The 22,835-nt window shown below is 35.2% G+C and overlaps 3 protein-coding genes and 1 pseudogene across 6 annotated transcripts; 2 read left to right on the top strand and 2 right to left on the bottom strand.

Annotated features, from left to right (window-relative positions):
• The first annotated feature begins 4,806 nt into the window (after positions 1-4,806).
• LOC125575182 (RNA-binding protein 38-like) lies at positions 4,807-7,583 on the top strand. 3 transcript variants are annotated; one of them, XM_048756948.1, is made up of 6 exons: positions 4,807-5,203; positions 5,285-5,417; positions 5,809-5,935; positions 6,005-6,041; positions 6,148-6,397; positions 6,474-7,583. In XM_048756948.1, exons 1-6 carry the CDS (start codon positions 5,048-5,050, stop codon positions 6,497-6,499), a joined length of 729 nt encoding a protein of 242 aa, XP_048612905.1. In that variant the 5' UTR covers positions 4,807-5,047; the 3' UTR covers positions 6,500-7,583. The 3 variants fall into 3 exon arrangements, with proteins under 3 accessions (XP_048612905.1, XP_048612904.1, XP_048612906.1); XM_048756949.1 differs by having other exon boundaries at positions 4,856-5,203; positions 6,486-7,583; XM_048756947.1 differs by having other exon boundaries at positions 4,849-5,203; positions 5,809-6,041.
• Positions 7,584-8,040: 457 nt separating this feature from the next.
• LOC111201715 lies at positions 8,041-12,900 on the bottom strand (annotated as a pseudogene).
• Positions 12,901-15,438: 2,538 nt separating this feature from the next.
• Positions 15,439-17,834, top strand: BNAC05G28250D (nuclear matrix constituent protein 1b). Of its 2 annotated transcripts, XM_013808315.3 has the most exons (11): positions 15,439-15,695; positions 15,799-15,885; positions 16,139-16,272; positions 16,411-16,469; positions 16,556-16,610; positions 16,690-16,737; positions 16,855-16,959; positions 17,081-17,128; positions 17,297-17,416; positions 17,492-17,585; positions 17,737-17,834. In XM_013808315.3, exons 1-10 carry the CDS (start codon positions 15,647-15,649, stop codon positions 17,549-17,551), a joined length of 765 nt encoding a protein of 254 aa, XP_013663769.1. In that variant the 5' UTR covers positions 15,439-15,646; the 3' UTR covers positions 17,552-17,585; positions 17,737-17,834. The 2 variants fall into 2 exon arrangements, with proteins under 2 accessions (XP_013663769.1, XP_013663768.1); XM_013808314.3 differs by having other exon boundaries at positions 17,492-17,834.
• Positions 17,835-18,135: 301 nt separating this feature from the next.
• On the bottom strand, positions 18,136-20,025 carry LOC106368366 (protein MOS2). The gene is made up of 2 exons (XM_013808313.3): positions 18,608-20,025; positions 18,136-18,354 (listed from the first exon to the last, which is right to left on the bottom strand). The coding sequence occupies exon 1, from the start codon at positions 19,951-19,953 to the stop codon at positions 18,637-18,639; it is 1,317 nt and encodes a 438-aa protein (XP_013663767.1). The 5' UTR covers positions 19,954-20,025; the 3' UTR covers positions 18,136-18,354; positions 18,608-18,636.
• Between the last annotated feature and the right edge of the window lie 2,810 nt (positions 20,026-22,835).

The raw sequence follows: 22,835 nt of genomic DNA, 5'->3' as shown, positions 1-22,835 counted from the left end.
AACGTTTAACAAGATATGGTTTGGCAAGATCAGATCCGTGGTATATTATTGGGGATTCGAATGAAATCACTGGAAATTATGAAAAAAAAGGTGGCCCTTTGAGACATGCATGATCTTTCCTACCCTTCAATAAAATATGATTCGGAATAATGGACTTTTGGAATTCCCGTCTAGAGGTAATTAAATGTCTTGGCAAGGAATAAGAAGAAGAAAAAAGTGATTTGGTGTCGTTTGGACCGAGCTTGACCGAATGAGGACTGACACGTGCTTTTTACATGTTCTTATACATAATATTTAGGGATGATAGGCTATGATCATCGGCCAGTAGTTGCTTATTTTGAGGATAAGGTACCTAGACAGTGGGGACGATTTCGGTTTGATAAAAAATGGATAGGATATGATGGTTTGTTGGAATCCATTGGGATAGATTGGGTCATTCAACAGAGGGGAACAAGGTTGATCTTGAATCAAAAATTATTAATTATCTCCATTAAATTGCTCTTTGGCGAAAGAATAATGAGTTGATTACTCTTTAGGACACATTTTGAGTTTCTCTTACACTCATAGACACTTTCCACTTGTGACACACTTTTTTGTGGGGTTCATTGGATTTTTGGACAACTATACCCTTAAGGAAAGGAAAATATTAGTTTTTTGATTATTTTTGTTATTGTACTTCATGATTTAATCTGCTTTTTTCTCAAAATCTAAAATATATTAAATAAAAATAATTGTCATAATAAATTATATATAAAATTTTCTATCTTTTAAGATCCATTTTCATATATGTATGTTAACTTGTAAACAAAATTAATTGTGGACGTAGATTCCAAAGCGTGGATAGTAGAGTTATACACTAGTTGTGGACATGGACACCTTAACACAGAGGTCATTTGCTTATACCTTTAAGAGCTTGTTCTTCGCTATAGTCTTCGGTAAGAAGAAACCCAAATAACCATGTTTCCACTGTTACTCCCACCGTCACCGGCACCGCTGATACCATCACCAGTTTTGGTTCTAACTCGTTAAAGGTCTCATCTTTCGATCCGATGTACATCGATCTGCTGGAGACTTCATCGTGACCACATCCAATACAACACAACTAGCTCTCGATCTTCGATATGATATCTCGATCAGAGATGTCATATCCATTGGAGCTCGATCAGAGCTGTCTTATCCGAGATCGAGAGCTAGCTAGTTGCGTTGGATTGGATGTGGTCACATGGTAAATCTTCAGCATCCAAAAATGAGATTTTTAGAGACTTGGAACCACTTGATCGTGGTGGTGGCCTCAGCGGTGCCCGTGATGGTGGGAGTAACGGTGGAAACATGGTTATGTGGGTATTTCCTTGCCAGAGACTATGTGAAAAATAAGCTCTTAAAGGTATCAGACAACGACTTTCGTGTTAAGATGTCCATGTCCACAACTAGTATATAACTCGACTATCCACATTTTGGTGTCCACGTCCACACTTAATTTTGTTTACAATATATGAAAATGGATCTTAAAATATAAAAAATTTTATGTATAATTTATTATGAAAATTATTTTTATTTAATACATTTTAGATTTTGAGATAAAAGTAAATGAAAATATAAAGTGGAACAAAAGAGGAGAGAGATTCATGTGATGAGAAGAAAACATCTTTTATATTAAAAACATAAAGGCAATAAGAGAAAGAATAAAGTCTAGGGTCATAAGAATATTTTTGACATGAAAAAATGTGTCTAAAGCACTAAGTGTCATATACTGTACTTGGAAAGTGAGAAAGTGTCTCTAGGTGTAAAAAACTCAAGAATAATCCATCATATGCTAAAGAGAAAGTTGGTGAGCTTCAATAAGCTCTGGAAAAAGTACAAACATATAATAGCAGAACTCAGGAAGATATATACTGGAAGTATCCATGAAGTTACAGGAGGGCATATAAGAATGAGGAGGAGTTCTAGCGACAAAAGAGTCGGAATATGTGGTATACATTAGGGGATCTTAATACTAAATTTTATTATGCTCTAACGAAAAAACTTTGAGCTCGAAATAGGATTGTGAGTCTCTATGAAGAGGATGAAAACTGGATAATAGAGAACAAAGAGGTAGAAAAGGTTGCAGTAGATTACTTTGATGACATGTTTAGTACCACTGTTCACTCAGAATTCAACAGCTTTTTGAATGAGATTACGCCAAAATCACTCCACAGATGGATCAGAGGCTAATAAGGTTTGCCACAGAGGATGAGGTACGATGAGACGAGCGCTGTTTACGATGCATCCAGAGAATGCATCTGGTCCGGATGGAATGACAGCTCTCTTTTTCCAACACTCTTGGCATATAAATAAAAACAAAAAGACATTTTGGATATGGTCAATAATTTATTGACCACAAGGAAACTGGATACATGGTTAAACATTACAAATATTTGTTGATTCTTAAAACAGAGAGGCCCACAAGGATGACAGAGCTCAGGCCTATAAGTTTGTGTAATGTAGGCTACATGATCATATCTAAGGTTTTATTCAATGGTTGAAGGCTTGTCTTCCCACACTTTTCAAGAAACTTACATGCAATTCAGGCTCTCCCACACTTTTCAAGAAACTTACATGCAATTCAGGCTCTGGTCAATTCCCGTGATGCAAGATAACTGAAAGCATTCCGTTAAGTCGATCTCATATGGCAGATTGGAACAGATGACCCTTTACTAATAATGAGAAATATATAGGTAAATCTGGATATCAAGTGGAACAAGTGTACCCAGACAGATAAAGAACCCTTACAGAGTATGGTCTTTCGGTCTTATCTCTAAAGGTCTTTTGCTAGAAAGTACAATGTCCACCTAAAATGAAACATTTCTTATGGCAACTGGTATCAAGGTGATACAAGTTGCGTATGTTGTGGAGCACCTGAAGAATCCATAAATCATGTATTTTTTTAATGTCCACTGGTGGTTCAGGTATGAATTATTTATTTTGATATTTCCCCCACTAAAGCTCTCTTCACAAACATGGATTATTTATTTTTGGAGAATTATGGATGGATTTTATGGTACATATGGAAATGAAGGAATACCAAAGTTTTTTAGCAATTTGGATGTTGATCCTAGAAATACTCTCAAATTGGCTGAAACAGAATCATTACTTTGAGTTGAAGCACAAGTTTTAGGCACACATGAAGCTGAACAAATTAGATCGGCAGATGAAGCAACATTACTGACCATCCCTAGTAGGTGGTGTTTTATAGAAGGATCATGAAAAGCTCATGAAATTTTCCCGGGACAACGTGGTATAGCAGATTGTCATGTTTTGATGGTTTAATGGGGGCGAGGAACACAAGATTTAGTCAATCATTACTTCACTTGGAAGTTGAGGCTCTTATTTGGAGAATTGAATGTATAAGGAATTTAAAACAGTTTAATGTTATATTTGCAACATATTGTTCTTAACTGGCGAATATGGTTTCAGAACTAGAAGAATGACTAGTCTTTGCAAGTTACTTGGAGGACATCAAAACCCTGAAGGGCAGTTTTAATAGCTCAGTCATTCATATACCACAAACACAAAATTCATGGACGGAAAGTCTAGCTAGTAGTACAAGAAAACAACTGTCGTTTGTCTGCGGAGCCACCAATTTGGTTTGCAGAGTTTATGAGTCTGTTTATGTTGATGACAAAAAAATAGAATTTTTTTAGTTTTATCTCTTTCATTTTGTTGGTGAAATTTTTCTTTCTCTGTTCACATTTTTTGATATACTAAATCACTAGCTTAAGACCCGTGCAATTGCGCAGGGTGAATATTATATATAAAAATATATTTTTATTATTATTTATTTGTATTTATTTACGTATTATGTGTATAATTAAATTAGAGTAAATACAGAAATCAAAACAATACATCTTTTTTATTTACGATACTTTTTTGGTAAATAAATCAAAACGATCATTTTATTTATTTTATATGGTATATAATTAAATTTCAATGACATAGACATAAATATATAGTATATTTTAATATAAATATTTATTATTGAGAATTCATACTCATATGATAAAAACAAAATTTTTCTAACGTGTGATTTTTTTGAATGCAAATTTCAAAATTAAAATATTAAGGTCTTAATACTTGATCAATACAAATTTAGAAATTATCATATTTAAGTTTTTTTTTTGTTAGATAGTTTAATTTTAAACTATATTAATATATAATATGAATGCCTAGTAAATGAGACTTCATATTCATACGATTTATGGTCATTTGTATTTTGTTATTACCAAAAAAATTAAACCATTGATCACAAATTTTCAGTGTGAGACATTCAATGTTTTTAGTAATCCATAGCCGTTTTAAAAATTCAAAATATAACATAACAATTTTTTTATTATATGGTTAATGTGATTCTTTAATATCTTTTAATAATATTAGATTAAACCAAAAAATCCTAAGATAAAACATTTATTATCAAATATTTATTATTCATAATCATTGATTATCATATATACGTTAATCATATTAGAAAATTATGTAACTTTTATTTATGGAAAATGCGAGAATATTCTTTTGTATACTATTTATCAATTTTGTAGTTAGTTTAATTAAAAATATAATATATAAGTTAAGATATACCAACATATTTTTTAAAAAAAATTTGAATTTCATTCACGTGGTGATACGTGGTTAGAAAACAATGTTATAATATTTTTTAATTAATATATAAAGGATGTGAATTATAATATTTATGCAAACGCAAATCTATTTACAGAGTGTATCCGACCAAACAAAAAGTGTACATGCACAGTGAGCGTACAAATAAAATGTTATTGATACTTGCGAAAAGCGAAGATAAATAATTGAATGAGTGTGTCCCCCAACTCTCTTTCCTTTTTCCACTTTTATTATCCCGACTTTTCCTTGAATACTCTTCCCTCCTCCTCCTCCTCCTCCTCCGTTCTTTTCTCTCTCTCTCTCCTCTCAACAACCGTTTCTGCTTCTGTTCCCAAAGTCGGCAACTTTCTTTCGCCAACATCGTTGAATTTTCTTGTTTCAGATATCGCAACGAGTAATGGAAGACACGACATTTACAAAGGTGTTCGTTGGAGGGTTAGCATGGGAAACCAACAAAGTCTCTCTCAGGAACTACTTCGAACAGTTTGGGGACATTGTTGAAGCTGTCGTGATCACTGATAAGTCCAGCGGCAGATCCAAAGGCTACGGCTTTGTAAGTGTTTCTTCTCGTATTGTTGTTTACTCGGAGATTCTTGGCTTTAAAGCTCATGGTTTCTGTTTTTTTTTTTTTAAGGTGACTTTTTGTGATCCAGAAGCAGCTCAGAAGGCATGCATAGATCCAGCTCCTGTCATTGACGGGAGGAGAGCAAATTGCAATCTCGCGGCTTTTGGTGTTCAGAGATCTAAACCTTCTTCTCCAATTCACGGTATCTATAGCTTTCTTTATGTTTTGATTGATCTTTGGAAAACCCTAACAAGAATACTATGAGTATATAGGATCTTGTCTTTACTAAAGAGAAAAGCGGTAACTGTATGTCGTGAATCACCTCGCTATATATATTTTGGATGTTATGTTAAAACTTCTAGGACAAAGATAAATGTGTTACTTCATTGTCTGGAGGGTATATGCTTCAAAATGATCCCTAAGTTGATTGAAAAGCCATTTTCATGCCCTTTACTAGTAACAGTCTCCTTAAATCCTTATACCCTAAAAACATAATGCTTTGCATAAATTTTGTTAAATAATGTCATGTTTTTGTTTTTGCATAAAGCAAATGTTAAGAGAAGGACGTTCTCATGGTGTTGTGTGTTTGGCAGGACACGTAGGAGGAGGCAGAGGCGTGAAGGTAACAAGCCCTTTCAAGACACACTTTGGGAGTGCAGCTGCTCTTCCTTCCCCAATTCCATTCTCTCACTACACACTTCCTTACACTAATCCTTATGGGTACTCCACCTTTAATCTCTTACCTCATCTCTCTAAACAGACTTATAATCCTCTGTTTAAACTTCATAGGTTCTCTTCGTACTCAATGGACTACAACTACCCCACGGTATGTATATTTTGTTTTTCTCCATCTAATTCTATAATAAGTATTGAGTATTTTCTCTACTCTCCCTCGTATCTCATAAAACTTATTGGGTTTCTGTTTATAACAGAGCTACTACAATGTTTATGGAGGGGCAACTGCTCAGCATCCGATGTATAGCACCGGACCAATGACTGGTGTCGCAGCAGCAGCAGCAGCGTACTACCCATATCTCCAGTTTGCTGAAGGAAATGGACCCGTCACTGGTTATGCTCCTCTCCACTACCCCAACCACATGTTTCACTATTCCACTGGGGGAAACTACCCACACCACAATGGTTCTCCAGTGTCTCTTGCACCTTCACCAGTCATTCCATCAGGTTTGTGTATCTTTTATCTGTCTTCATTTCGTTTGTAAACAATTTTGAAAACCAGAGGTGCTGATGATCTCAGCAGTGTGCTTTGCAGTTCCACAGGCTTGACCGCCAAGGCTCATGGTTTACTAGTTTCATCTCCACAAGACCTGTGGCCTAACCATGGTTGCCCTTTTCCCTTTAGGCAAGAGCCCATACATTTGGAGTGTGGGCATCTTTGCAAGTTCCAGTTAAGTCTCACATAGGGGTTTTAACTTGGACCATAGTCACATTACTCATCTTTTCGCATTGCATCACGCGCTTCTGAACAAAAAGGTTTCGTTCAGAACAGCTTGTACAAGAAGTATAAACTTAAGTAAGAGTTACCATGTCTTGCATAGTGCCCCTGAAAGGCAAAGCATTTTTTGTAGAAAACCTTAGGATTGGCTGATCAATAAGAAAGGAAATAAGGATTTCCCGGGAAATGAATTGCCACCACCTGGAAGTGTTTGAAGTAGTTTGTGTTGGTGTGCACACTACTTCACGCAGTATCCAATTTTAATGTTGTAGTCTTTTAGGATGATTAGATCTAGGACTATGTAGCTAGAACAAGGACAGAAAAGAAAGACACCTAAACTTCCTTTTGAGGAGAAAGGAAGTAATGTTGTTTGTGAACTCAGTCATGTATATTCTCGGTGGCTTAGCTTTGGAGTTATAGCCACACTTGAAACTAACTTTTTGATTAAGATCATTTTTAAAAATTTAGATTGCTCATCATAGTTTCAACCAACCTCCACTGATGGAATGTGGGGTCATTGCATTTGCATTTTTTTTTTTTTTTGCCTCTTGGGGAGATATTTTGGTTCCCTTTAGGTTCTTCTCTTTAAACATCAACTAAACCAGTTCACAGCCAACCATGGTTAGGATTCAGGTGAGAGGTACTTATCACCTCCTTATCTCTCTTTTACTCTTTCCTCTGTTTCTTCAAGACAAAAAAAAAAGCAAACTCTACAGACTCTTTAATGTATTTGCTGTTTATCTTGTAAGCGTGTGGTTCTGATTCTATGTAAGAAAACAAAACCTTCATTTTCTATCCACGGTGGATGGAAAATGAAATGTGTGTGATTGCACTATTTCACTATGATATGATATAATCCTCTCTTATGACTTGTGACAATGTATCTTCATCATATGTATCCCTTATTATTCATCATCTTGATTGAGAGGCATTTACTATTCTGTATGTTGTAACCAAATTAGATCTGTGTAGTTGTCTGAATCGAAAGTGAGTAATCAGAAACAGCTCAGAACAGAGAATACAGTTCTGATATAATGCATAATAGTGAATAATATTGACTGAACAAAGGTGTCTCTCTTACTCTGTATCAAATTGGTTTCTTTATGTACACTAACGCAATAACTTCTTCCACGGATCATTAAATCATACAAACACAATCATCATATCATATATGCACAAACAAAGGTAGAAGCTCGAGCTTCATACCTTATTCTCAAAATCAACAATGCAGTCTCTAAAACAGAATTTCAGAAGAATAAAAAACAAAGGAACGTGAAAGAGTAGATCTATATGTCATATGAAAGTGAAAGTAGAACTTGAATATGGAAGATGGTTTTGCGGAAGAGGAGAAGAGGCTTGTTAATCAAGAACCTCAATGCCTTGACAAAATATCCAACCGAACGCCAAGTAGAGCTAAGCAAATAGCTTGCATCAATGACAAGAACAATCTGCACTTGAAGCCGCCACTTCCTTTCAATGCTCTGAGAACCACTAGATCGTCCTTTACTTGGAACCTACGTTGCTGCACATGACGCATTCTAATATTCAGTAACGTTTCCTGTATCAGTAGACTTGTGTTGTTCCTCTTAACTCAATGCCTCTTTAGTGTGTTCACATCATCTTTCCCTTTCTTGTTGGATCTTCCCAAAAGCGGGGCTTTCGCTTTGTCCAATGGAAGGTGATGACAAATGAGATGATTATTCTCAGCAACACACTCTAATGAAGGTGGTCTTGAACATTGCTAAAATTGATACACCCAAAGAAACTTCCACTTGGATTCTTCTTACATGCTTTCTTTAACTCATCTCTTAGATTCTCCAGAAACTCAAGAACCCTACAGCTCTTGAAAACCTCATCAGCAATGGCAATCCAAGCTCTGCTTTCTTTCAAGACCAAAGAAAGTAAATCGGAGATTGCTTATCTGATTTCAAGCCTCCCTTCTGTTTTTTCTTCTCTTTGTTATTGCTTTATCTAAAGCCAATACAGCATGGCTAAGATCAAACCATTTTTTGAATAATACTCCGTTTCAGCTCGCAAGCAAACAAACATAGAGGATGATCATAAGTCAAGTTTCTCTGGAAAAGGATGCCACTTTGCTTCTATGAATCAAGCTCTAATGCACTAATGTTACAAGTTACAAACTTTACAGGTACATCAAGGACTGAACACTATCTTTAACTAAGTCTACAATTACAACAATCACTTGATGCCCCAATCAGTCAGTCGCATTCGGATTACATTGGCCATCATATCCGTGGTCTTCTGGATGAGTTTCAGGTTGACTAGGGGTCCTAAGATTCGGAACAGGAAGATCTTCTTCTTGGGTTTGATGGGAATGGCTCGGGATAAGAGTGAGACGGCAAAGAGGGCAAGTGGAATGTGAAGTTAAGCCAAAGATCAATGCAGTCCATGACGGGATCTGTTGAAGCTTCTCATTGGTGCATTTGGTAGTTAATTTATTATTTACCCATTTGGTAGTTAGTGAATCATAAGAATCCCGTAAACGCATTAATATTTAACCGTTATACCAGTAGTACAAATCTTTTAATAACGCTTAGAACGGCAACCACCCGCAACCGATGCGGTTACACCAGTTAGACTCTCAAAAACACATTTTCAATAACATCTTCTTCATTATGAGGCAAAAAACTCTTACACTTTTGTTTTCTATATATATAATAAATAATTATTTAAATAAATAAATATAAATGAATGAATATAAAATAATAAAATATTTTTTTATGTTTTCGAATTATACTTTTTCAAATTTGAACTTGTTTATAATTTTTTTTTAACTTTCTTTCGAATTTTTGTTTTTCAATTTTTTTTTTGAAGATCACAAAAATATTTTTGAAACTATTTCTTTAAAAAAATTAATTTTTTTAAATTTTTTTATTTATATATTTAATAGAATCCTATATTTCACGTTCCAAAAATTCTACCTCACCCCTCAACTATAAACTCTACGTCTAGATTAGTTAATCCTAAAGTTATAAATGTATTTTTAAAAGTGAGAGTAACAATGATTAGTGTAAACATGAAAGTGATATTATGAATTTGATATTTTTGGCAATTTTCCTTAGCTTCTAGTAGAGGGCAAGTGTATGTTTCTTCTTCAATATTTTATTTGATTTTTGTTAAGATTGAATTAGCATCGATTGTTGTTTACGAGAAAAATTAGATAGTACATATTTTATATACTAAATCGTAAATCGTCTGACGAATCAAATAAAAAAGTTTGAAAAAACAATAAAAAACAAAACATCAATTGTCCGCATATTCTATTGTTGGCGTTAAAATCAGGAAGTTGTTAACTTCAGTTCTTTAATAAATGTTGCTTTGCAACCAAGTGGAGACACATACATGATACAAGACTTTTTTTTATTTTATTTTGGCGTTAATTATATGTATTTTAAAAAAGGGTTTATTAGCGTAATAGCCATTTTTCAGAGACAAATTAGGTAACTAACACTGATTTTGACATAATTCAGTGTCTGTCTTTTTGCTCACCTTTTAGTCGGTTATGTCCTTTTAAGTTACAAAGTACCAGTTACAATAGTTAAAATAGGCGACGTGGTGCTTTTGTGTCAAATATAAACACGCACATACATATATGCAGGGAGAAGCCAGCTGTAATTATCACGTATGATAGTGATATTACGAAGGAAAATGAAGTAATACTAAGTGTACACGTATTACAACTTATGGGAACGTAACGGAGAAACCAATTCCTTAACATTGCTACTCATAATTACGAAATAGAATAGGTGAACCAAATAACATGGAAACTAAACCCTTACCTAAATATAAACTCTAAATTCAAATATAAACTTTAACCCAAATAGAATATAACGAAATAAATAACATAGTATATATTGGTGAAATTATGAAATATCTATGATTGCATGAAAGAAGTTAATGATGTCCCCAAGTCCCCAACCATATACCCTCTCACTTTCAAAATACTAAACCTTAAATTATAATCACTAAACCCTAAACTCTAATATAAACCATAAACCCAAATATAAACATGAATTCCAAATAGAATGGAACAAAATAAATAACATAGTCTGTATTGGTGAAATTATAAAATGTTTATAATTGCATAAAAAAAGTTAATGATGATTCCAACCATACATTTTTGCCTTCTAAATACTAAACGTTAAACTCTAATCACTAAATCCTCACCCAAATATAAACCCTAAACCCAAATAGAATGGAACAAAATAAATGACATAGCACATGTTGGAGAAATTATGAAATGTCTATAATTGCATGAAAAATATTAATGCTGACCCAAACCATACTCCCTCACCTACTAAATACTAAACCCTAAACTCTAGTCACTAAACCTTAACCCACATATAAACTCTAATTCAATGTCAACCCCAATCTTTTATAAACTAAACCCAAATCGAAATACCAGTAAGATGCATTTCCAATTCTACATGAGAATATAGAATAGAAATGTGACAAACGATATAACACAATACATATTGTTCAAATGTTGAAGTGTCTATAATTGCAGGGAAGGAAGTAATGCTTACACCAAATTCAGATTGATTGTAGCGAAGGAAATGAAGACTGACGACATTAAAGAAAATAGGTGGAAGAGACAACATCATATGAATATCATTCTCATTCAACATCACATTGTATTTTATTTTATTTGATGTCATAATAAATTTTATTCCATTTAAGTTCAATATATTATTTATCTATGCAAAATCATATACACACTAATATAAAATATATATATACACTGATACAAAACTCATATCAAGAGAACATGAAACAACAACGAACAAGATTGAACCCTCTAATGCATTCTTGATCACCTCAATCCAACGGAGGTTGAAATAGTTGTTAATCTGTCTTTCCAGTGGGTTCAAAACCTGTCTCAAACAGTCTTCTTGGAAGGCCTAAATCGTCCATGCCAAACCTAAAGAACAAAGTAAGAAGGAAACATGGTTATGACAGAGTAATTCGTTCTATTTTATATAGAAAATAACCTTTTATATTACAAACAGTATTGTTGATGAAAAATGGTAGCGCATACGTTACAAATAATTAGTTTCTATCTCAAGTAGAATAAATTGTCAATAGATTCCATCTCAAATAGAATAGTTTGAACATATAGTTTTTCTGTTCCATCTCAAATAAAGTTGGCGTAGGAGATCTCACGCAGGCAAGTTGTATTACAGATGTTATTCCACATAACAAATTATATTACTATACTATTTACTATGTATTTTCCCTAATGATCTGTAATGTATCGGAAACTTGAGACCCTAAAACAAATTGGAAAGTGAAAGAGACTAATTATGTATCGGGAACGATGGGATTTACGCGGACGATGGTACAGACTTAAAAAGTATAACACCCTAATTCTGAGAAGAGCCCCAACTTGAAAGAAAATAAGCACAGATGAGGAGATGGTGGAGAGAATCTACGAAAAAGAAGGAGAATTTACGGGAGGTTGAGAGATCTGAGAAAAAATCGAGTTGGTGAAGTTGGGTTGAAAGGGTATGTTACTAACCGCTGCTGAAACCGTAACGCAGAACCCTGACGCCGAACACGATTGAAAAGGGAGGAGGCAGGAGATGGAAAAGATGTTGAGTCGTTGGAGGAAAGCGGTGCCGGAAACTGTTCGACTGCAACAAAATTACCAGATAAATGAAAAGAGGAAGATGTGAACAAGGGTAAGACACGAATGACTTTTGTGCTGTGAATAATTAAGATATTTAATTAATTTTCGTAGCAGGTTGTGCCGGTTGAGTTTTAGGGGTATTACAGTATTTTTATATATATGTAGCAGCGTGTATAGAATCGTTAGGGTAAATAGCTAAAAGATTCATTACGGTTTTTTTTGTGGTTATAGGCTCCAATTTCCCTTTAAAAAATATATAAAAAACAAAAATTTATGTTGATATTTTAGCTTCATCTATGTAATGTATCTTTGCTCTCCTTTCTCTCTACAAAGCTCCATTGATAAACATCAACATAATCTCCATCTTCTCCAATCTTCTGCACCTATCACCATTTATACATCCTCGTGACTACTCAACTCCCTTTATGGTGAAGTTTTTCTCTTCGTTTTCACCTTTTGAGCTTAGATCGAGTCTGAGTTCTTTTATCTGAGAATGAAACTCACCTTTTCTGTTTTGTTTTGCATGTTCACTTTATCGGATCCACTCAACGCGAGCTCCACCTGTACAACACATCTCTGCATGTCTACTTCATGTAACTTTATTCTGAAATCTGACCTTCTTCATTGCATGCATGTCTTCCCTTTAACTTATCGCTCATTGTTACTATAACCAATATCTACCATTTCTTGTTTCTCAGTTAGTAGATCTAGTGATCCTTGTAAATTTTTGACCGATTAAACTTTCTTTACCATCTCAAACTTAGTTTGACCTTTTTGATACCCACGAAGCATCACTACCACGACCGCTGTGATCTTCTCCCATAACTCCACCTTTTCATTACTTTTCATGCACTTATATATGTACCGTATATCAACCATATAAACTAACTCAATAATTTCAACTTTGTATCCGAGGGTCAAAAACATGAAATTACATGGATTCTTCTTCACACAATGTTGTGACTTGAGACTATCACATCACAACTGGAACTGAGAAGCATGCAATGTTTTAGTAAAGAAATTTACATGATTCTTAGAAGTATGTATTTTAGATAGAGTAACTTATCCTTTAGTTATGATGTATTAGATGAAATGAAACTATGTGTTCATGTGTTTAGTCCTTTCGTGATGAACTGTGGTTTCGGATAATGCAGCTGCATTTTGAGAATCGCAGTGTACCCTTACACTGCTTCTGCTCAAATCTTAATGTTGTGCAGAAACCCGTTAGCCAAATAGCTTCTTTCACAACCAAAGTTAGAGCTATGTACGACATGATGTTTTCTCCAACCTTGAAGACAATTTCTGAAACTGATCTTCTTTATCCAAGTCTGTTGCATAATATGAATCCTAAAACCCTCAACGCTTAATTCTGACCATTTTTCCTGAATGTCATAAGCTCATTTAACATATCTTAGAACCCATTTAGCTGCTTCCCAATGCTCTGTACTAAGATGTGACATGAATTTTCTGATCAAACCAACGGCAAATCCTAAATCTAGACGAGACCAACCAAAGCATATATTAAGTTACCAACGACACTTGCAAAGAGATATCCTTCATGTCTCAAACTCTTTGCCCTTTCATTATGATGTAGACTATACAGTTTGAAATGCCAAGCAGTGGGAGTAATCATTAACTTTGGCTAAAACATTCCAATAGTTCATAAAACCTTTTACAAGTACTTATGATGTGACAGTATCAATGTCTCTTTTTCTCTGTCACAGATAATGTCCTTACCCAAAATCATGAAAGTCTTTCATCTTGAATTCACCACTAAGACTGTCTATTAGAGCTTTATTCACCTTTTTGTTTCTAGAAGCTATAAGCATGTCGTCTACATAAAGTAAAAAGTAAATTGCCGTCTACGTAGACACATGAATCATACTTCTTTAAAAATTCTTCTTCTACATAAACCATCAAATTTCAAATCTCGTTGCCTCAGAGATTGTTTCAAGTCGTACAATGATTTCTTCAACAAGCACATCTTATTCTCATCTCTTTTCATGATAAAACCCTCGGGGCTGTTCCATCAAATGGACAAGCAGAATCCACCAACAAAACGAGAATCAACATGATCAAAAATCATATGGAGAATGCCAAGGAAAGTGTGTAGAAAAACTACCATGAATCATGTGCACGTACCAAATATTACAAAGATAGCAACAGGTGAAACATCATACTCCATGATCTACAACATGGAAGTAGTACTTTCAGTAAGGTACAAGTAACGACAACCGCCACTGGCCCTCTCTCTCAAGAAGAAAATGAAGAGTTGATGACTCTGGAACTTTATCTAATAGACGAACAAAGAGAGGTCCCCAAGATAAGAAATTAGTGCTGCCAATAATAAATAGTCTTCAAATATAACAAAAAGGTCAAAACCTTCTAGCAAGGGGATTGAGTCACTCGATAACACCACGAATAAATCAACTGAAAATTTGGATCTTGGATATGAAGGACCATACAAAGTGATCGTGGTGCGGAGAGCAGGAGCCAACAACCTCCAAGAGGTATAAGATGGTGTTATATTGATGAAGTTTGGAGGTAACAAGATCAATATTCAGGTCAAGAATGAATTTGTAGTAAGGGAAACATAGATAACCATGTTGTAATGCCTATGAACATCCGACAAACCGTATCACTGCTACATGCATAATTCAAAGCGTTGAAATGGGCAATGAAATGTATGAACACTTCAGATTTCAGAAATAATGTTTATTTTAGGTTGCTATTAATTGGTGAAGATAATAATCAATTTTCACTATAGACATGACAACATTTAAAGGTTGTAAGGATTTCTTCATTAACTTTACAATTCAACGTATACCAAGAATGCATAAATAAACGGCTGGCAAACTTATACATGATTCAATATCTCGCTAGTTTGGTTATCCAAATTGAATTTTTTTTTCTTTTAGTTAATGTAGGGACGATCTTGAAATTTTGATGGTTATAAACAGTATAGTAAAGATTTTTGTAAAAATAATTTCTGCAAATTTAAGGGTCTATTTTTATATAAAATATTTCTTAAATTGTGGGGCAATATGCTAATGTTTCACTAAGTAATAAGTATGCTTGATTCATGGGTTAGTGTCATCTTGGAAAAGGAACCCATTTATAAGAGGCGGAAAATAAATACTCGACAACGGAGCAAGTATCGGGTTCAGGCAAACGGGTCAAAATAATTTTTAATGGGACTTTATCAAGTTCAAAATTGAAGCGGGTTGATCCGATAGTTTGAAATCTCGCCGGCTCGCGTAAAGCTCTACAGATTCCGTTTGTTCCTCAAGCGAACGGTTTGGATTGTGATCGGAAAGTGAAGGAAGAGATGGAGGAGTATCTGCAGTGTATGAAGACTCTCCGGTCTCAAATGACTGGTATAAATCTTCCTTTTCGCTTATGATTTTCCTGATTCCAGCTGAAATTTGATGTGGCGATTGTGGACTTGACTTTGTTTATCATGGATTCGACTGAGGATAGATGTGGAGGATCACGCGGCGAAGGTCTCCGTCGAGGAACAGATGCAGATTACCACAATCGATACCTTGCAGAAAGATCTCGATCATGGTTCGTCTCTCTCTCTCTCTCAACGCTTTCGGATTCAGTAGTTTCCATTGAAATGTATGTGATCGCACAGCAGTTTTAGGTGAATTGAAAGCAATTTCGTTTTGAATTTCTCAAGCTTATTATTATTGATGTCTTCGCTCAGATTAGGCTGAGTTGTGATCAACTATTGAGAATTAGAGTAACAGTCCTTTGTTCAAATTTGGATCTGCGCTTTGTATTCATCAGATTCATACTCTTTATCTTTTTATATCAGCATTGTCTGAGACAAAGAGACTCAAAGAAGAGACGGATCAGAAGACGAGGACTAAAGGCGAACTGTGCTCACAGATACTTGGAAAGCAGAGAAAGATTTCGTCAATGGAATCTGATTCAGCAAATCTTGCACAGGTACACTTGACCTCTTACGTTAGCCATGAATATGAAACTAGTATAAAAGGTCTTCTTATGCCTTTAGAAGTTATCACACTGTTGTTCGCTTTGTGTGCTGCTTGCACTGAGTGAACTGTTGTTTATTTTGTGTCGTAGAGTCTGGAGCTTATCCTACAAGAACGAGACAGTATATCTGCAAAGCTTGTATCCAAACGGTAACTCAAAAAGACCTTACCGCTAGAAGTGGATTGTGGTTCTGGAATCACCTTCCGACTGTCAATTCTATTGTTTATAATTGCAGTTCTAACTATATAAAGACTGCAGAGGAAGCTAAAACCAAACTAGAGGAGCAGAAGGTTTTTTATTTGCATCCTCTTGTTGTGATTGTGTTTACCAACACATCATTAACCTTTATGTCGTCCTTATTTTGGCCAGGGCTGGTTTGTTTCCCATATGAGCAATGAAACTGGCCAACAAAGACAGGTTCGTTCTCCTATGAATCCTTACATACCTATTCCATTAAAATAGACTTCCAATATTTGCATAGTAACTGAGTTAAGGATGTCTCCTCACTTTTTTTGTTGGTCCTTGATACTTTAGAAAGAAAAATCAAGGAAAAACCTGATGGAATTATCAGATTCTGCTAGAGCAAAGCTTGATCAAGCAAAACAGATGAGATCCGAAGTTATCCAGGAAAATTCCAAGGTTATTATCAACTTGTTACTGTTGGTTCTCGAGATAAACTTACAGTTTATTTTCCTAGTCCGGTAATGCTACATGATTTATATCTTTGAGCACCTTTCTGAATTACAAAGTTTCATTTCAGATCAAGCTATCAATTGAGAATGTGAAGAACAAGATTAATGATTTCAAGGTAATTGTTCTCTGGGATCTTTTCTACCATTTTGATTTTGCATGAGTGCATCATTTATATCTTTTGCTCACAGCAAGAGAAATCTACTCTGCCTTTTTATATTCAGTTATGTATGATTTTTTCGTGCACCTGATACTATACTATTTCCTCAACTCGTGAACAATGCAGCCAGAGTTAATGTCATTGGATATTAAGATTCTAGAAGAGGAATCCACAGCTCTCTTGTCAGATGAATCTGGAGAGGCAGAGTACCTACACTCGCTGCAGAGTCAGGCTGAGAAACTGAAGGTTACATTGATACTTATAAGCTTGATTTTGATTGATAACTATGTGACGATCATGAACACCTTCCACTTGTTGCAGGAGATTTCTTACATTGCTAAATGCGGTTGTGGAGAGAAATACAGTGTTGGTCTACTCTAGGCCAAAGTCATGCATGCATATTATCACCTTTCAGGTATATGAATATGTGAACACATCGAGAACCAAATAAAGTTCTTGTTTAGTTTGTTGAGATACAACTTCAATACTGTCTTGTTGAAGTATATAAAGTCTCACAGTTTGCAGAGAAGAGCACTTTCTCTAACATTCCGTTTAAATATATATAGATATGTCGGATAAGAAGCAGCAAGCAATATGAACCGTGATTGTCATCACATTCTTGATAACGTGTACTTAAATAGTTTGTGAAAATCTAAATCTATAGCTGATACACAATGTCAGAAGACGAACTTGCAGCTCGTACAAACTTACAATTTGGGGGAAACTTTGTCAAATTAGAGAAAAGAAAAATGCAATAGAACTGGTTTCTTTTGTTTCCTAAGCAGCAAGTATTATAAGTCACTCCAGGTTCAGGCCAATTACCATCCGATAAAGCGTATAAAATGTATATAAAGTTTAGAATCGATGGTGAGAGTGAGTAAAAACTTATTCTTAAGCTAGCAAATTCTAACGTAAATATACCACCATGTTTGTTTATATACACTTGATCTAAAACTGCGCTCATCTTCCGAGTAAAATTCATCGATTAGTTCTTTTAATTCAGACCAACGTTTATAGATGTAGTGAATAAAATGGTGCAATACCATGTACGTACTCTTACAAATGGTACAGTGAGTGCAAATTACTGGAAGACAGACACTGAAGCCAATGTCAATTTTGTCTGTAAACTCAACAAACGCATAACTCCACCGAGGTTCCTCGTAAATCTGCAAGCTGCACCTCATCTGTCACACATAAAATATTGGTAGAGTTATTGGCATTCAATCCTCAATTACACCGAGTTCAGCTTTGCCAAATCAAAAATGGAAAATAACTATCTTATTCAAAACACTTCCCGGTTTCAAGAAACTTATGCAGAATCACATAGGAGAAGAACATTTCAATATTGTTACTCTGTTTAAAAGCAACGCCATGTGAAACTATTGGTCTATCCAATAAGCAGAATTGCAAGGAAAGAAAATGAGGTAGTTGCAATACCTGAAAGTAAGCAGCTTTAGTGTATAGTTTCAGTATTCAACATCATCCATATCGCCCATGTACTCAGCAACTTGTTCAAGTCTAACATCAAGCATCTTGTGGTTGTCTAAGTCACGAACCACACCAGTTTCTTTATCCAAATCTTTCTCAACCAAATTCCCATAGACGCCCTTATGTTTCCCCAACAGAATCAAAACCGGTCCTCCACGCCTAGGCAGTGCCGTCTCCAGCAGCTCCTGATCAACCCCTTGAACCAACTCTTGCGTCTCATCCATCATGATATCGCAGGTCGTTGGTCCGACAACATCAACAACTTTCCCTTTCTTAAGATAGAGCCTCCCACTTTTAAAATCCTTGCTCACTATTCTCACCTTTATATGACTCCTGAGCCACGAGGGCTTCTTAACTCTCCTCTCACCTCTATCATGCTTCTCACTGACTCTAACTTCATTTCTACTCACTCTCTCTGTTCCTCTGCTTCGTTTACTCGCTTTCTTATCTTTCTCCTTGTCTTTCAACTCCTTTAAACACCTTTCTTCTTCCCGGGAACCCAAATCTGCTACATCACTCAAACCAACTCTCACTTCATCTTCACTTCCAGAGAGCTTCAGAGCAAACAAATCATTGCCAAGCTTCTCCACAATCTTACCCTTTAATCCCATATCTCTACCAGCAACGATCCGAACTTCTTTTCCAACAAAAAACAGATCCCCACCATTAACATCAAGTTTCACACTTTCTTTAACTTTAGCCTTGTTGGTATCAACAACAACCTTAGACTTATCAAGATCGAAACCTAAACCTTCCTTAGCAGTCCACCGTTTGTACTCCTTAATCTGGACATCTTCTTTAGCGTTCTTACCAATCCCCTTGCCAGGCTTCCACCCATACCCAGCCATCAACGCAGCTCCAAAACCCTCCACAGGAACGCTCTCGAAGTCCTCTAAGGTCGGGTCATCAGCAAGCGACTCCAGATCTTTCCTCAAACTCTGCATCATAAGCTGCTCTATCGGAGCTAGATTCCGATCTTCTTCTTCGTCGTCCTTTGCTTTCTGACGCAGCTTCAAACCGTACGTGATGTTCTCCTCGGAATCGGTTAAAGGAACCTCGGCTTCGAATTCGAGACCCGAACCGGTGTTGCCGGATTGGAGCGGGAGATCGAGATTCTTCATCTTCTTGTGAGGCCTCCATGTGTTCTCGATCGGAGGGATGACGTGTTTGGGAGTGGAATCAGCTAGGGTTTTCGAAGGATCGAATTCCGTGACGAACTCTTTGCTTGTACCGTCATCGGCGGCGGCTGTGACTTTGGGTTTCGATTTGGAAGGGAGAGAGAAAGAGAGCTTCATGATTGATCGGTTTTCTTCTCTCTCACGAGCAGAACCCGAATGAATGTCACAAAGACGCTCCGTGGGTCGGAGATGGGTGCTCGTAGATTACATACTAAACAGATGGGCCTATTAAGTATTTAGTAGGCCAATGGGCTAAACTTCGAGGCAAGCCCGTTGGTAATAGTGATAAGCTTAACAGATATTCTAATCAGGTTTTTCTCTAGACATGACACGTTTTAGTCACAATTTGATTACGTAATCCAACCCGATTTCATTTTTTTTTTAACACCGGATATATTATGCTATTACAAACTCGGAAAAATATTACAGACGATTGTACTGCCGACAATTCTACCTGCCTTATGAAGATTCACGTATGACTGCATCACCTGAGCCGTCCTATCGGATCCACCCTTGACGGTACTCATTGTGCCATGCTGCAAATCTCTTGTAAGTTGTTTCTCCATTAATTCGCATAATTCCGCTTTCTCCGGGAATCGAAACCTAAACTTGCTGGTGTAGAAGCATTAATGAATCCTTGGTCAAACTACTGGACCAAGGGGACTTCCACAAAAGTGTCAAACTTATGGCTCGAACCAAATTTCATTTTTTTTTTGAGATGGCCTTTGTTTAGGCCTCAGACTTATTATCCAGGATTCAGATTTGATCCGAGATACGTTTTGGATTCGCTTCGAAAAGAAAATATAACTTTTAGGTTCAGATCCAATCCGGATCCATATTTTAAAAATATATTAATATTTATATTTGATATATTAATATCTATACATAAATTAGTCTTATAATATTATATATTATTTTTAATAATATTATCAACACACACATATTTATATATATTTATAAATCTTGTATAAATATTTAACTTGTCTATTATTTGTAGAATTTTAGTATTTTAAAAGAATATTTTTGAATTATTTTTACGGATCCGGATTCGAATACCCATAGATAATGTTATATTTAGACGGATATCCAGAAACCACGAATCCGGCATATCTGAATCCGGATCCGGATATTTGGATCCGTCTCAGACCTACTTTGTTATTAAATCAGATCTAGGAGTTGCCCATATATTTTAAAATGGATTTAGTTGAATCCAAAGATATGTATACCCCAAAAATAATGTTAGTAGTTTAGTGTCATAATTTGACTTGACTATAAGAATATGTTAAATGACAAAACAACCATTAAATGAAAAATCTTAAGAAGAGTAAGAAAGTTAATAGTTAATTCGTTTAAAAAAACAATGCAAGACAGTGAAATTAAATAAATACCAAAACAGTAAACATATGGTGCGTGTGAGATTGAGGTTGGTAAAATAACGATATTGCCATGTATAATGGAGGATTTGTCTTATGTGCCATAGGTGACGTACAACGTTGTAGCTGGCATTAGAGATTTAGTTTGATTTGTTGGTTAAGATTTTCTAAACGACAAGTGTACGACATAAAACTAAATAAACTTTTTTTCACCGTTGTTATTTTTTTTTCCATTCTCTCTTTTCTTCCTATGTTTCTTTTTTATTCTTTTAGTGAATTCAAGTAAACCAATCAAATGTGAATGGTCTTCATATGCTAAAACTTCTCAATGTGTGATCCTCTGTTTTTACCAAAATGCTCCAGATTAAACATGAAATAAAAAAGTCTAAGAATTAATGGAATTTTTTTTATTTTATTGGAGGATAAAATACAATTTTTGCTTCTGAAAATAAAATGGCAGAAAAATACAATTGGGTATATGTAAAGGTGTGTGACTATTGCATGTTCAAAAGAGAGAGTAATAGACAATGGAGAGAGAAACACATGTTAAAAAAATTGAAACTTTTGATCTATTCTCTTCCTTCCTTTCTATATCCGATAAGATTTTAACTGAGATGATGGTGGGATCATTAGCGAAAAAGATGAACACGGTTGTGTGCATTGTGCACCTCTTTTATTCTCATTAATTCAGTTCTTGTCAATTCACGCAGAACCAGCATTGAAACATTCAAAAGTTGAACCAGATGTTGTAGATATTTTGATTCATGAGGTTGTTTACTTCACCAGCCCTCGCATGATTCTTCCTAAGTTCTAAGAGTGCGAGCTTACAATGATCCTCCGTAGCTTCCTTGTGCAAATTGACGAGCGAGATCTATCATACAAAACCTCATAATGTGAAATGTTGGGGGACAATAAGCGACATGATTCAATAAGGTAATTGATTTTGTTATTTGATATTATTATTTTGATGTGTAAATATAATATATGTTATCCGCACAATAGTTTTAGTATCCCAGCTACAATATATATTAATTAGACAATATATTTGGTACCCCAAACATAATAAAAAATTAGCCGAACAATATTTTCTTACAATATGGATAATATTTTTGACAATAGTTCTGGGTGTTGGTTATTTAGCCAGCTAAGTGAAATATTATATTTTTCAGTTGCAGGTGCATAGGACGCTTGCTCGAAGTAACAACAGTGACTTTAACTTTACACTGTCAAAGGTGGAAAATGTAGATGTATGAAAAACTGCAACCATGAAATATATACATGTATTTCTATTAGAATGTTTATATCAAGGATTTTCTGCAAAAAACCTTCAATGTGTATTTTTTAAATTAATCCACAAACTCATAAACCCACATGTCAAACCTCCAAATACCAGTCAAACCGCAATATAAACCACTTATGTATTGATGATATGGCAGTTGTTTACTATTTAACAGAAATCAAAACTATGTCGTTTTGATATCAAACATTAAACTAAAAATATTGCGTCCGGCGCAAATCGAACCCTGCACCCGATCCATTATAACCAGCGAGAAAACCAACTCACCAAACATGATCCTTATATGGGTAGGCGTCTTAATATGAAAGGCTCACTAAATTATGCTGAGG

The sequence above is a fragment of the Brassica napus genome, chromosome C5, assembly GCF_020379485.1.
Source record: "Brassica napus cultivar Da-Ae chromosome C5, Da-Ae, whole genome shotgun sequence".
NCBI lineage: Eukaryota > Viridiplantae > Streptophyta > Magnoliopsida > Brassicales > Brassicaceae > Brassica > Brassica napus.
Note: the sequence above shows the minus strand (reverse complement) of the source record. Positions and strands in the feature narration are given on the sequence as shown.

Coding starts and splice junctions, on each gene's coding strand:
- LOC125575182 (XM_048756947.1), top strand. CDS start 5,048: ATGGAAGACACGACATTTACAAAGGTGTTCGTTGGAGGGTTAGCATGG. Junction 5,204..5,284: donor GATCCAAAGGCTACGGCTTT/GTAAGTGTTTCT, acceptor TTTTTTTTTAAG/GTGACTTTTTGTGATCCAGA. Junction 5,418..5,808: donor ACCTTCTTCTCCAATTCACG/GTATCTATAGCT, acceptor TGTGTTTGGCAG/GACACGTAGGAGGAGGCAGA.
- BNAC05G28250D (XM_013808315.3), top strand. CDS start 15,647: ATGGAGGAGTATCTGCAGTGTATGAAGACTCTCCGGTCTCAAATGACT. Junction 15,696..15,798: donor TCTCCGGTCTCAAATGACTG/GTATAAATCTTC, acceptor GACTGAGGATAG/ATGTGGAGGATCACGCGGCG. Junction 16,273..16,410: donor ATTCAGCAAATCTTGCACAG/GTACACTTGACC, acceptor TTTGTGTCGTAG/AGTCTGGAGCTTATCCTACA.
- LOC106368366 (XM_013808313.3), bottom strand. CDS start 19,953: ATGAAGCTCTCTTTCTCTCTCCCTTCCAAATCGAAACCCAAAGTCACA.